The sequence below is a fragment of the Panthera onca genome, chromosome B3 (assembly GCF_046562875.1).
Source record: "Panthera onca isolate mPanOnc1 chromosome B3, mPanOnc1 haplotype 2, whole genome shotgun sequence".
Classification (NCBI taxonomy): Eukaryota; Metazoa; Chordata; class Mammalia; order Carnivora; family Felidae; genus Panthera; species Panthera onca.
Genome location: NC_138344.1, coordinates 93,085,187 through 93,100,527, shown reverse-complemented (window position 1 = coordinate 93,100,527; position 15,341 = coordinate 93,085,187). Strand labels below are relative to the sequence as shown.

The following is a 15,341-nucleotide window of genomic DNA, read 5'->3' as shown; positions in this document are numbered from 1 at the left end:
TTGTATTTGGGATTTTTCTTGTTTCTTGAGATAGGCCTGGATTGCAATGCATTTTCCTCTCAGGACTGCCTTCGCTGCATCCCAAAGCGTTTGAATTGTTGTATTTTCATTTTGTTTCCATATATTTTTTAATTTCTTCTCTAATTGCCTGGTTGACCCATTCATTCTTTAGTAGGATGTTCTTTAACCTCCATGCTTTTGGAGGTTTTCCAGACTTTTTCCTGTGGTTGATTTCAAACTTCATAGCATTGTGATCTGAAAGTGTGCATGGTATGATCTCAGTTATTTTATACTTATTAAAGGCTGTTTTGTGGCCCAGTATGTGATCTATCTTAGAGAATTTCCATGTGCACTCAAGAAGAAAGTATATTTTGTTGCTTTGGAATGCAGAGTTCTAAATATATCTGTCAAGTCTATCCGGTCCAATGTATCATTCAGGGTTCTTGTTTCTTTATTGATTCTCTGTCTAGATGATCTGTCCATTGTTGTAAGTAGAGTATTAATGTCCCCTGTAGTTACCACATTCTTATCAGTAAGATTGCTCATGTTTGTGATTGTTTTATATATTTGGGTGTTGCCGAATTCGGTGCATAGACATTTATAATTGTTTGCTTTTCCTGATGGATAGACCCTGTAATTATTATATAATGCCCTTCTTCATCTCTTGTTACAGCCTTTAATTTAAAGTCGAGTTTGTTTGATGTAAGTATGGCTACTCCAGCTTTCTTTTGACTTCCAGTAACATGACAGATAGTTCTCCATCCCCTCACTTTCAATCTGAAGGTGTCCTCAGGTCTAAAATGAGTCTCTTGTAGACAGCAGAGAGATGGGTCTTGTTTTTTTGTCCATTCTGATACCCTCTGTCTTTTGGTTGGAGTATTTAGTCCATTTACATTCAGTGTTATTATTGACAGATATGGGTTTAGAGTCATTGTGATGTCTGTAGGTTTCATGCTTGTAGTGATGTCTCTGGTACTTTGTGGTCCTTGCAACATTTCACTCGCAGAGTTCCCCTTAGGATCTCTTGTAGGGCTGGTTTAGTGGTGATGAATTCCTTCAGTTTTTGTTTGTTTGGGAAAACCTTTATCTTTCCTATTCTGAATTACAGGCTTGCTGGATAAAGGATTCTTGGCTACATATTTTTCCTGTTCATCACATTGAAGATTTCCTGTCATTCCTTTCTGGCCTGCCAAGTTTCAGTACATAAGTCTGCTACTACCCTTATATGTCTACCTTTGTATGTTAAGGCCTGTTTATCCCTAGCTGCTTTCAGAATTCTCTCCTTATTCTTGTATTTTGCCACTTTCACTATGATATGTCATGCAGCAGATCGATTCAAGTTTCATCTGATGGGAGTACTCTGTGCATCTTGGATTTCACTGCCTGTTTCCTTCCCCAGATTGGGGAAGTTCTCAGCTATGAATTGTTCAAGTACATCTTCAGCCCTTTTCTTTCTCTTTTCATCTTCTGGAATTCCTATGATACAGATATTCTTCCATTTGATTGCACCCCTTAGTTCTCTAATCCTCCCCTCGTATTCCTGGATTTTTTAATCTTTTTCTCAGCTTCCTCTTTTTCCATAATTTTATCTTCTCATTCACCTATTCTCCCCTCTGCCTCTTCAGTCCACACTGTGGCCACCTCAGTTTTATTTTGCACTTCATTTATAGCATTTTTTCATTCATCATGACTGTTTTTGAGTCCCTTGATCTCTGTAGCAGTAGATTCTCTGCTGTCCTCTGTGCTTTTTTCAAGCCCAGCAATTAATTTTATGACTATTATTCTAAATTCTTGTTCACTTATATCACTTAAATTGGTTTGATTAGTTCATTAGCTGTTGCTACTTACTGGAATTTCTTTTGAGGAGAATTCTTCCGTTTCATCATTTTGGCTAGTTTTCTGTCCCTTATGTGTTTTAAAAGCTTGTTGTGTGCTCTGCACCTGCGAGCACTGCTATATTAAAGGAGGGTCATACACTGTCCACAGCCTGGCCCTTCAGGAGGTGTTTTTTCGAAGATTGTTACTTGCTGTCTGTTGTTGTGACTTTGGTTATTTTATTACTCTACTCTTAGTGATATTTTGGACCCCCCACCAGGTGTGCTTTGATTTGTTCTTTGGATTAGCCCTGTAAAGGAGAACAGATAGACAAACAGGAGACAAAAACATGCAAACACACAAACAACACAAACAAACAAATAAACAAAAACAAAAATCTAAAGACTAAAAACAAGAAACCCCAAAACACCAACTACAAGTAATGAAGAGGGTGGAGGCAGTGCTGAAGGAGGAGCACATACAAAGAGAGAAATGACAGGAGGCGGGGGTTGGGGGGGAGAAAAAATAAACATTGACGAGGCAGAGAGACTAAAAGGCTTAATCCAGAGAGAGAGAAAGGAAAATAAAGAAGGAGGCGGAGAAAATGAAACAAAGATAAAGTTACCTAGACAGAGAAACTATATGGCTTGATTATTTCAGAGAGAGAGAAGGGAGTGTTAAGAAGGAGGTGTAGAACATGTATCAAGACAATGGATTGAATATGTCTGTTTAGACCAATAACCAGAGTAACCAGCCTAGGGGAAGGAAGAGATAAGGAGGAGAAATGGGGTGGGTAGAATATATCTATATATCCAGAATTGACCTAGAGTTAATCCAGGCAACGCTGCTGCACTTGTTTGGAGGAGCTGTCCGCAGGGTCTGTCCCGCTCTGGTAGATAGGCAGTTAGTTACCCAGTGCAAAGGGGCATGGTTTGGTGTAGTCTGGACCCACCTCCACTGTGGGCCCCTTGAGTGATCCCTGAGGCCCTGCCTTGGTGGTGGTGGTGGTGGTGGTGGCGGCAGCGGGGAGATGGTGATTCCCTAGTCTCTTCTCCACAGAGCTGGACCCGGTGGACTCAGTTTGAGTCATCCTCACTGTGCCATGGCTGCAGACGGGGCATTCCTTCTCTCTCTGCCAACTCCCCTGACCCTGTGCTTGGCTAGGACTCAAAGTCCTGTTCCGTGCACTCTGGCACTGGGGAAGCTTCTCTCAATGCAGCCCGATATGTGGTCCTGGCTGGATATGTCTGTGCCTCTGCACTTCAGGGAGGATTGCCTTCTCCTACTGCAGACTGCACCGCAGTACTTGCCGCCAGGGGTGGTGAACGCAGGCGGACACAGGCAGGCTTTGTCTTTTCCCACAGCACTCCAGGGAGGGGGCCACTTTCTCCTATTGTAGACTGTGCAGCCAGCCGACCTACCTTGCTGGGGAGCCCCCTGGGGTGGCATACACAGGCAGGCTTTGTCTTTTCCCACAGCACTCCAGGGAGGGGGCCTCCTTCTCCTACTGCGGCCTGTGTCCTCAGCCCAGCCACTGAGCCCGGGGACGGCAGACGCAGGCAGGCTTTGTACTATCGCGCAGCCCCGCAGGGAGGGAATCACTTTCTCCAACTGCAGACTGCTCCCCTGACCTACCCAGGTGCGTGGACAGGCAGCCGACCCCAGTGCAAAGAAAGCCCCTCAGTTAGAGATAGGATCCCTCTCAGTCTCAGTCTGAGGTCTTTCTCCTGTCCAGATATGGTCCTGCACTTCCCTAGCCGCTTTTTCTGTTTCCTTTGTTTTTCTGCGGAAGGGAGTCTCTCACCTCCGTGCCCACACAGCCCTTTTTATCTCCCCCAGTTCGCAGTCACCCACCTATCTTTTCTCCAGTTTTCCTGTTTTCTTCCTGGTAGATTCAGTCTCTTTTCCTCCCAGGCTCTGGGGTTCAAAGTCCTCTGGCTTCTGCACTTCTTTCTTTGAGAGACACGGGAAGTATGGATCCCCCTACTTCTCCCCTTGTAATTATTTTTGATAATTATCACTGGCAGACATTATTTGTCCATTTGTTTGGATATAACCACCACCAGTCGACTTGCTTCCACACATCCTCTCCCCCCTCAACCCCTGTGCTTATACGTGCATGCACACACACATTACACATTTGCTCTAATAGGGCAGCCGTTTTATTTTTTTTCTTGCCAAAACCCACTGCCTAAAACAGTGCCTGGCACATAGTAGAGCTCAAGAAATATTTGCTGAATGACTATGAATAAACATTTTGATATTTTATGTAAGCAGGATGGCACAAGATACTAGAGCCAGAATTCCCAAATTTGTAACCCCACTGTGCCCCTCACTAGCTGCATGTGACATGGACAAGGTATTTAACTAGACTTTGTAGTTTTTCTTTATAAAATGAGGATAATATTACCTGCCTCCTAGTGTTACAAGGTTAACATGAGTCATTGAATCTAAGGTGCTTGGAGCACTGCCTAGTGGTTTTTATTTTTAATATCATCTACATCTGTCTGTTCTTTGATCTATCTTAGGTAGTTCCAGATGTGGAAGTGTTAAAAAGAAAAAAGGAATTTCATTGCCTGTTCCCCAAGTTCTACCTGTAACTTTAAAAATGAACATAACTGAGGAAAAAAAATAAAAATTAAAATGAACATAATTGAGAAGTGCAATAATTAAGAGCACCTTCCATTTTAGCACATTTTTCTGGCTTAGCATAAAACTACCAGTGAAGAATTTATCTTTATAAATTTGTAATTTTTTATATGTAAAGTAAATGGCTATTCAAATTATTTTATGACTTTTGCTGAATTTCTCATCAGAAATAGTTCAGTGTTAAATTGTTAGTCAATAAAAGCAATTCCTTCATACAGACATTCATAGAAATTTTCCTCTACAATTGTATTTTGTCCTAAAATAAAGAATTTTCTGAGCTGTTTAGATGTTTGCTTTGGGATAGATTGCTGTTAAATACAGATTATTAGCAATCACCTTCATAGTTTAGAAAAAACTGAATGCAACTCAAAATCAACCTTGCAAAAACAAAATGCTGTATTTTTTAGGGGATAAGAGTGACGGTGAAGTGTATACTATATAACTGATTCTTTTTTCTAAGTTAGGTCTTTTGTCTTTAATGGATACCTTAGAATTTTAGGTAATTTTTTTTCTCCAGTGGTGGAAATATTTGACATAATATTTGAAGTATAATTGATTTTGGATTGGAGAGCAAATTATGCAGTATAACCCCCATTCATTCTCCCTCTTTTCTGTTTCATTATATTTAAGAGTTTTTACCTTATTACTATTAAAAAAATTTTTTTTAATGTTTATTTATTTTTGAGAGGGAGACAGAGAATGTGAGCAGGGGAAGGGCAGAGAGAGGGAGATACAGAATCCGAAGCAGGCTCCAACCTCTGAGCTGTCAGCACAGAGCCTGATGCGGGGCTTGAACTCACAAACTGTGAGATCATGACCCAGGCTGTGGTTGGACACTTAACCGACTTAGCCACCCAGGCACCCCATGCCTTATTACTATTTGAAATAGAATGTGATTCTTATATAGATGAGCACTAAGGAATCATTTGCATTACTTATATGAGTTTTTCTTTTAATTTAATGTAAATTGATTTTGTAATATTTATGCTACAAGTAATACAGGGAATATATACTTCATTTTATGCTGATTAGGTGGTCCAACTACAGGAATGGATGATTAAAGTCATCAATAATAATACTGCTATATGTGTAGAAGGAAAATTGACGTAAGTATAACATTTCAATATTTTATAAAATGTATAACAAAATAAGATACTCATGTATAAGAGCTTGAAGGAGATTGATGGAAAATAGCATCCTCCTACAAAACAAAAGACTTTCTAACAAGTTTACAGACTGAAGACAGGAAAGTAAAATGACTATGCAGTACCTGACCATGTTGATTATGAACAGCTTTCTTGGTTTTGCCTGTTAAGTTACTTTTAGAATAGTAACAGCTCAAATTTATATACACAGCGCTTTATTTTTTTTTCAGAGGTTCTAATAAGTGGACTGGTATTCTCTGCTTAATTACATATAGTTAGCTAATATTTACTACATGCATTTCAGTTCAGATTCTCACATGTAAATTGGGACAACCAGATTTAAATTACTGATCCAGAAAAGGAATCAGAATTATTTAAAACTTTGCCATACAGCTACATATTAGGTAATCATTGGCACTTTCTGGTTCTCCCTAAAGCAAAAGTATCATCAGGTAAGTGGGCTTTGCCTAATTCTGCTACTCTCTTACCACCATTTCCTTTTTTTCGAAACCAATTTCTTAGTGGTACAATATTTGTAATAAAAGGTTGTAATAAAATAATACAGGATATTACTGGTCAGGGTACTTACCTAGAAGTTTGTAAGTTGATTATTTAAAATCTGCCTTTCCCACTCTATTTCTGCTTGTCTTGTGCCCATTTCCTTAATATCAAAGAGACAGTCTATGTTGCCTTGTTGGAATCCCTTTTGCTGCTATCTTCCAAGCTATATGACCTGGACAAGTTACTTATCCTTTTTCAGTTTCAGTCTCTTTCTCTGTGCAGTGGTGATAATAATATTACCCATTCTTGCGTTATTTTGAGTATTAAATTAATATTTTTAAGACTTGAAGACAGTGCTTTTAGAGTGCTATTTAAATGTTAGTTAAATAAAATAAAAAGGAACAAGATCACTGTATTAAAATAGTAGGAGTTTAATCCCATTTGACCAAATGAAAGGAACTTCACTGTCATATTATGCTTGTATTTAGTATGTTTATCTGATGAATTGGGAGTGTTCAACATCTATCTAATACATCTTAAAGTTTTGTTCTTTCTGTTTTATATTCTTAGCATCATTTAAGGAAATAAGAAGAGTAGATTTATGGGTTAGTGATTTGATTCTACAGTTTGTTTTTTTCCCAACTGGAACCTCTTTTTGGTACTTTTTAAAGAGGAAGGTAAAAACACTTGGCTGTGTAGTGAGGGTAAAAAAAACCCGCAAGATTAGAGGGATCCAAACTATATAACTGCATGAAATCTAACACAGTATAGGCTCTGAGGAGAGGGACAGGAAAATCATTCTTTGGAAAGTTGGCATCAGTTAAGATGAAGTTGCAGGCATTGTCAGCATCAGTTATTTAGAGAAGGCCCCTGCTTCCTTGATGAGGATAAATTTTATATTAGTGGTTTGGTTTGGCCACAGTACAGTTTGGCACATATTCTGAGGATCACATTAGCAAGGCAGTTGAGTTCTGCAATGTTTGGCCCTCAGATGTTTTGTAATTAGATGAATAACACTGCGAATGTAGCTGGGGTGCAAATTTATTACTTTTTAGTATAATTTGTATGCTTATATATGTACATTGTGATTATTGGTAAAATGTGAATATTTTGGCCTTAACTACGCTATTTTCTCCTAGAGACATCACTAACATATATTGGCACAGTAATGTAATTATAGAACGGATTAAGCACAACAAACTTAAGACTTTATCAGGCAACATTTATATATTAAAAGGGATGATAGACCGGATTTCCATGAAAGAAGCAGGTAATGACTGACATTATTAGTTGATAAATTACTTTCAGTGAAGCAGTTAACCATATTTCTAACTGATATATATGTTTTTACTCTTAATTAGGTGTTTTAAAATGATGAATCAATCAAAACTAAGTTTTAAAACAGAATTGACCACATTATGTAAAACTATTATATGTGTTGGTCATTTTTCCCTAATTTAATCACCCTTATTGACAGTTTGAGTCGGTCTAGTGATTTTAAAAAGTTCATGTGAGATATTATAAGGCTATAATTTAACTAGTTTATTGAACCTGCCCAGTACAACCCCATTCCTGGTATAATCTAATTTTCTGTCTATGCCTTGAACATGGTAATGTGGCTGAAGAAAAACACACCTGAGCATTCTACTTTAAGATGGTGATTACCAGCAAAAATTGTGGTCTCTTAGTGCCATTTGGTATCCTACCACATTTCCCTAATGCATTCACTCTCCCATCCTCCTTAGTGACTATTGCATATTTTTACAAATTTTCAATTCCTCCTTTCTCCCACTCACAGAGGAGGTGGCAGGGAGGGGAGCACCTTAGCAATAGAAACAATCAGAAGAGAACTTCACCATCACCTAACTGACCTGCTTGCATCTATATCTGTTTTTGTTATGAATGAACTGTTCATGTTGTCTTTGTCAGCCTCTCCATTTGTACTCTATTTCTCATTTTTTCTCTTACTCAAGGATATCGCTCTAGTAATTCTCCCTTCTCCTGTCAAAACAAAAACAAACAAAAAAGTCTTTTAACTCCACTTATTTCAGCCACTGTTTGCTCTTAGTTACAGCAAAACAACTCAGAAGATTTGTTATATCTAATTCCTTGAATTCTTTCCCACTTTTAAAAAATTCTCTTTAATCATGCCTTAAACCCCAAATCTTTACCAAACAGCCCTTATCACAGTTACCAGTGGCCCCCACATTGTTAAATCCAATATATGTTTACTGAACTTAATCACACTTACTTCCTTTTAATTCCTTATTTGCCTTCTGGAACACCGTATTCCAATTTTCATGCCACCTCACTTCCTGTTCCTTCTTAGTTTATTTGCTTATTTTGCTCTTTCTTCTTTGCCTCTGAATAATAGGATAGACTAGAGCTCTTTCCACACTCAGTGCTGTGTTGATTTCTTTTAGGCTTTAAATTTCATCTATATGATGACAAATGCCAAATTTATGTCTCTTACCAAAAATACTCCTCAAGCCACCCAACTCATTTTCCATCTGCCCATTTGACATCTCCACTAGGATATCTACAGGCATCTCAAACTTCATGTGTCTAAAACCTGATTTCTCTGAAATCTGTTTAATGGTCTTCCCCCTTTCTTTGTTTCCAGTGGCTAGCCAGAATCCTTGGAGAGATCTTAAATCCTTTTTCTCTCACACCCACATCTAGTGGGTAGGTACATCCTATTGGCATTATCTCCAAAAATATATCCAGAACCCAGGCCTCTGCTGACCTCTATGGTATATACATCTCCCTTATCTTTTGTCTGAATGATTACAAAATCCTAACTGGTCTCGTTATTTCTTCACTTTTACTTCCACAGACTTCTCAAAATAGCAGCTAATACAGTCCTGTTAAAGTGAGTCAAATCCTGTGGCTCCTCTGCTCACAATCTTCATATAGCTTCCCATTTCACCCACAGTCAAAGACTAGGTCGTGAAGTGACCACAAGGCCTTATAATCTTTCATGTTCCTCCACTGTTCCTACTCCCTTCTGAAGAGCCTCCTAGTGCTAGCCTTTCTTCACTCTGCTCCATCTGCACTAATTTTTACAGACAGGCCAGGCACACACACACCATAGCCTTTTGCTTTGTCCCTTTTGCTTCCAGTGTTTTAATCCCATATTAAACTCACTACCTCATGTCCTTCAGAGCTTTACTCAAATGATGCTATTTCAGTAAGAACCTCTCTGTCTTTTAAAAGTGCAATCTGCTTCCCATTCCTCCCTCAGCATAAATACACTAATACTCCTTGACCCATTAAGTGCATAATTTTTCTCCATAGCATTGATGACCATCTAACAAAAAAAAAAATGTATGTTTATTGGTTTGCTTTCTGTTTGACATGAAAAGGCAGGTTCCATGAAGGCAGGGATTTTTGTTTCATTTTGTTGACTGATGAATCCTTAGTATTTGTGGCTGTGCCTGGCCCACAGTTAGCAATAAGTGTATATGTTTTTAATGACTTAGTGAACCAATTACATGCCTTTAAAATTTTTGGCTTTTAGGTAATTTTTTGTTTGTTTTTTGTTGAATAGGATATCCAAATTATCTCATAAGGAAGTTTATGTTTGGCTTTCCAGAAAAGTGGAAAGAGCATATTGATAATTTTCTGGAACAATTAAGGTAAAGTACTCCTTAACTTTTTAAAAACTAACTTTATTGAGGTATAATTTGCATTTGATAAAATGTGCCCATTTTGGGTATAAAATTGGAGGTTTTACAAATGTATCTTTTCATGTAACCAATGTAAATTGGTTTTCTTTTTTTTTTTCTGCAAATGAAAGTTTTGAAGTAGTTCTCTTGATCTTGGATCTTTAGAAAGCAATAGTTTACTAGAATTTCTGTCATATGAAATAAATGTAAAAGGAAAATAACAGTGTTGACATTTCAGGAAGCATCCTCATTCACCCACCCTTTGAGAGGGTGTACCTATTAAACATGAGTGTAAAGTTCTTGGTCCTTTTTCTTTCATTCATTCCTTCAGAAGTTAATATCAGTTGTTTAGCACACACTGTATTGGCACAGGGAAAGCAAAGAAAATTTGATTAATTCTTGCCCTTAAGGAACTCATAGGGGATACTGTGATATAAGTTAATTAATCATAGTACAATATAATAACTTCGAATGGGGGGGACAGTTTTTTCCTGTAAAGAGCCAGATAGGAAGTGTTTTTATGGGCATGCTGCCTCTATTGCAACTGTTCAACTCTGCCTTTGTAGCAGAAGAGCAGCCATAGACAGTAGTTGAATGAATGTGGTGGTGTGGATGAATGTGGTGAAATAAATAAAATTTATTTCCAAAAATAGGTAATGGCAGGATTTGTCCTGTAATTTTTTTACAGGATTAGCTTAAGTAGAGATGTAAGAGTGCATAGAGTAGGAAGCACTTGAGTTTTATTTGATTCTTTTGACTTAAGACCTTATACCTAAGTTCTTTGTGGGGGAAAGGGTAGAATCATGAAGACTTAAATAATGTAAGATTAAAGGTAATCTTTGCTGGGCGCATAAAACTTTATCTGAGGGACTTTATTTAAATTTAGTTTTTTTGTTTTAGTTTTTTGAGATAAAAATTAAAGGAAAAATATTACACTTGTGTTTTAGGGCTTGTGAAAAGAAAGAGAGAAAGGCCAGACAAAAACAGAAAACTGGAAAATTTGTCCCTGACGTACAAAAATCAGCGAAAAATAATGCAAGAGAAAACCAAACAGATGTTCTGCAAAGAGCCAGCACCACTTATGACATTGATTGTTGTCATTTGGGTATGTCTCTTCTTTTCTGCTGATATAGTGGTAAATTCTTACATGAGCTCCATATTTATCTGTTTATAGTTTATATTGTATTGAGTTTTTGACTTGTACTGCCTTGAAATTATTTTTTAATACTTAAAAAACTGTAGTGCAGTCTGCTCATAGCATTCAGCTTTTTTTTTTTTTTTTTTTTTTTTTAAAGAGAAGGAGAGAACACATGTGCCTGAACTGGGGAGAGGGGCAGAGTGAGGGAGAGAGAAAATCGTAAGCACGCTCCACGCTCAGCACAAAGCCCAACACAGGTCTTGGTCCCACAAACCATGAGATCATGACCTGAGCTGAAATCAAGGGTTGAACGCTCAACCAACTGAGCCCACCCCAGGCGCCTGGATTTTTCTTTTTTTTTTTTTTTGAATGTCCATTACTATAAAGGTAGCTGGCAGAACTTTTTTGTGTTCACTCTTTGCCAAAACTATAATCTGACTAACATCCCATCGCACCCTCCCTGCTGGAAAAAAGTATGAACATTAACCTACAGCCCTTGCTAGATAATATTTCGAAAGTGAATTCTTTAATATGGAAAGGCAGCTTATATATAATAATTTATTGAAATCTCCATCTTTGTACTCATAGAACTGAAGAATGGTAAGCGCAGGAGGTTGCCAGCAGCCCCAGAATTAAACGTGTGCCATGATAATTGCCAAAATAAACCACGATTAAGGCTCTCAGATGACCAAAGGCATAATACTTGTCAAAATGGAGGAGAAAATGACTTAACTGATCAGGTAAACTTTTACTATACCCTATGATACGAAGAGTGATGGTGTGATGCTACTAAAAAGTTTTGGGACCAAATCAGAAATCATTTTGTTTGTTAAGTATCTGTTAAGTATCAGCTTAACAATCAGTTTGGCAATGTCTTGCTTGATACTTATTTTCTCAGTGTCTCATTGGGAAAGTGTAATCAGTAATAACAGAAAGGTTAGCTCTTAGAGTTAGGGTTAAAGTGTGTGTGTGTGTTTGCACCTAACAAATCACATGTATTAAATTTATAAAAGAAATATCTAAGATAGTGGATGCCCACATGGTGCTTCCAAAGCTCAGGCTCTGGCAAATGAGTTTCTAAATACCTCCACTAATGAAATTTGTAGAACGGCAAGTACCTAGATACTTGTATGCTTGATACATAATGTGAAAATGCTTGAGGTCATGTTTATAGATAGTAGTTGTTAAAAAGCTAACTTTTTGTTTTGAAGGAAATAATTGGAAAGAAAGCATACGAAAAGTTGTCTTCAAAGAAACTTGAAAATTGTGAAAGAACAAATGAAAGGATAATTAAAAGTCAGAAGCAAGGTGATATATCTTTATTGGTTTTATAATAAGCATACAGCTCTTATTTGAAATGTTTTTAATATAATAAAAGTGATGTCTTAAATTTCCAAATCTAAAAATGGCAAACTAAGTATTACAGTCATTATAAATGTCTATTGTTTTGTTGGTTTTTTTTTTAGAATTACTTTTTTTTTCTTTAAAGCATAATTAACATAGTGTTACTAGTTTCAGATGTACAATAGGGTTTTGCTTTTCTATACAGCATGATTTGCTGTAAAATCCATTACATTAGTAAAAAAATCCATTACATTACATACCATACATATTTACTTGTAGGTTTGCCTCCCTTTATCTTGGCACTAAATAATTTTTATTATTTATTTATTTATCTATTTAATTATTTAAACTGTATGTCCAACATGGGCTTAAACTCACAACCCCAAGATCAAGAGTCACATGCTCTACCAACTGAGCCAGCCAGGCTTCCCTAATCTTTTTGTTAAAAACAGAATTGTATATCATTTTAAATATGCTTTTTGGAATGTTTAAAGGCTATGAATCTCTTTATTAAATTAATGCCATAGTTTAGCTATGTGTGAGTGTGGATTTCCAGTATGATTTCATTGAAATCCTATATAACAGATTTAAAGAAACTTTTCTTGACACATTAGCAAGTTTGAAATTTCATATTGAGTTAAATCCATCAGCTTAGTAGCATTTTTTTGTATTCTTATAAGTGGAAAGTAGTGAAAGTGAAGAACATTTATAAGTGTTTAAAAGAAGTAGAGAGGAAGGCAATACTGTTTAGACTATCAGGATCATGTAACTTAGGTTAAAGTATCCAGAATAGCTTGAATCTTCATTCAAATTATTTAATAAAATGAATAAAAATATTTTAAAAGTGATTTGTTCAAAATTAGAAATTTCAAAATTTTCAAATTTCCCGTTAAACATTTGAGTCAGATTTATATGAGGAATTAAAAGAAAACACTTCCTTCACAAAGATAGATAATTCCATTGAGAAATCTTATAGAAACTTTGATTACCTTTTATCAGTACCACTTTTCCATGAATTATAATTTAGTGGCTTCTTTTCTCCCCAGCATTCAACATTACTCATCAGTCTTTAATTTTATCATTCATCTTGTAAAGTGGTACGTAACATGTGTAGGTCATTGAAGTATTTAACTAGGATGGTTGCTGTGACAGTTTATAATTTGTATATATTTATAATTGCAATTGGATAATTTACAATTAGAAATTAAATTAGTTTGGCTTCTGGTTTCTTAAGTTTCAAATTAGAGAATTTCTCTCATTTTAATTTGCTTTCTTTAGTGACACAGTATAATAAAGATTCTCAATTTCTGGTTTGCTTGTTATCCATGATACTTCATGGAGTTTGGGTGAATCAGCAGAAATGTCTTTCCACCGCCACCACTGGGAATGAGAATAGGGCCATCCATACCTTTCGAGTTCCATATTCCCCTAATTAGGATAGCTTCCATTCCGTATATTAAATACCTAGTAAGGTTTTGCAACCTTACTGGTTTTCTTATGTCACCTAAATAAGATTTAACAAATACTGATTTATCATTTACTGTACATGTGAAAGACTCTGTACTAACTGCAAAAAAAAAAAAAAAGAAAGAAAAAAAGATTCCAAAAGCGAAAACAAAATTCATACCATTAAGGATTTTTTTTTTTCAGTCTACTTCAAAGACAAATTTGTTAAGTATAATGCAAGGCACATTGTCAAACATGGCATTATTTAAAAGTATTCTGGAAATTTGAAGGAGAGTTTTCATTCAAATGAGAGAATCAGGATAAAGTTTGTGGATTAGGTGGGTTATAGAATGGAATTGAAGCAGGTAGTGATTTGGTTTTTGAGTGAAGAAAACTTTCCATGTAGAATGATATTAGTGAAAAGTTGAGAATCAGGAAAACCGTGGTGTAGTAGACATAGAATTTGGTTCACATTTGAGTACAGTGAGAGATTAGAACTACATTGAAGGCCAGACAGAGGAACTTATATGTACACTAAGTAGACTTTAAGAAGTCAAGGACCGGTTGGTATAAAAAATATGTTTACAATTGAAGGGGCAGTAATCTGAATCAACCGGTGCTTCTGAAAAACTAATAATGACAGTAGTGTGTACAATGGAGTTTATGGAGAAAAAAAATATATATTTTATTTTAGAAAAAAAAAATCTGTGCTTTGTTTGTAGCTAATTTGAGATTTTGATCTTTGGTTTTGTCTTATGAAATTAAAGAGAGAACTGAAGAATCGAATGTATCCATTGACATTCTGACCTTAAGGCAACCGTTTTTCTTGGACGAAGAAAGAAAATGTATGGCTCTTAATCCGAAGAAAGCTTATATTTTAATGACACCACTTAAATCTAAAAAAGTGATAGAACAAAAATGCATGAAGTATAATCTGTCTTATAGCACTATTAAAGCAGTTACAGATTTTGCAGTGCCAAAGCATCAAAAAGAAAGTAAATCAGACTTCAATGAAACTACCAGTTTGATCAGTAAGCCCACAAAAACCTTCAAAAATGCATTTGAGTTTAGTGAGGGCCATGAAAGTAAAAACAAGGAAGACTGCAGTGAATGTGATTTACTCACTGTCAACCAGAAAATCAAAATATCTAGTCCTAAAAAAGGACAAATGGTCACCTCTGACTTTAAGAAAAATGCAAGGTTGTTACCAAAATCGAAGAAAATAAAAAATGTGTCTATGTCATTTTACAAGCAGCAGTCCTCATCAGATTTGTCTAGTGAAGAGAGTGAAACAGAAAAGGGAATTAGAAGGAAAGCTGCAGTTGCTAAGAAAAATACAGCAAGAAATCCTGAAGAAACAGTGGTTCACCTGAGGAAAAGCACAAGAAACACCACAAGGAAAATCCCAGTGATTTCTGAATCTGAAACTGAAGAAAGTGAAAGTGAATTTTATATCAAACAAAAGAAAGCTAGATGTTCTGCTAAAGAAAATCTTCAGAAGTCTGGTATTAGGAATGAGTTTCCAGTTATTGAGGCGATCAGATCTGATGAGACAAACAGGCATCCCTTTGAATGTTTTCCTGGTTTAATTCAGGATGAGGAATGGAATGAGAAGGAATTACAGAAACTTCATTG

The 15,341-nt window shown here is 36.3% G+C and overlaps 1 protein-coding gene across 3 annotated transcripts in view; it reads left to right on the top strand.

Annotated features, from left to right (window-relative positions):
- Positions 1 to 15,341, top strand: part of MIS18BP1 (MIS18 binding protein 1) — a 57,414-nt gene that overhangs the window by 22,262 nt on the left and 19,811 nt on the right. For all 3 annotated transcript variants that reach the window (XM_060619621.3, XM_060619618.3, XM_060619622.3), the window contains 7 exons: positions 5,497 to 5,570; positions 7,250 to 7,380; positions 9,661 to 9,748; positions 10,726 to 10,883; positions 11,505 to 11,656; positions 12,128 to 12,224; positions 14,474 to 15,341. In XM_060619621.3, coding sequence (XP_060475604.2) covers positions 5,497 to 5,570; positions 7,250 to 7,380; positions 9,661 to 9,748; positions 10,726 to 10,883; positions 11,505 to 11,656; positions 12,128 to 12,224; positions 14,474 to 15,341 — 1,568 coding nt within the window. The remainder of the gene's footprint in view (positions 1 to 5,496; positions 5,571 to 7,249; positions 7,381 to 9,660; positions 9,749 to 10,725; positions 10,884 to 11,504; positions 11,657 to 12,127; positions 12,225 to 14,473) is intronic.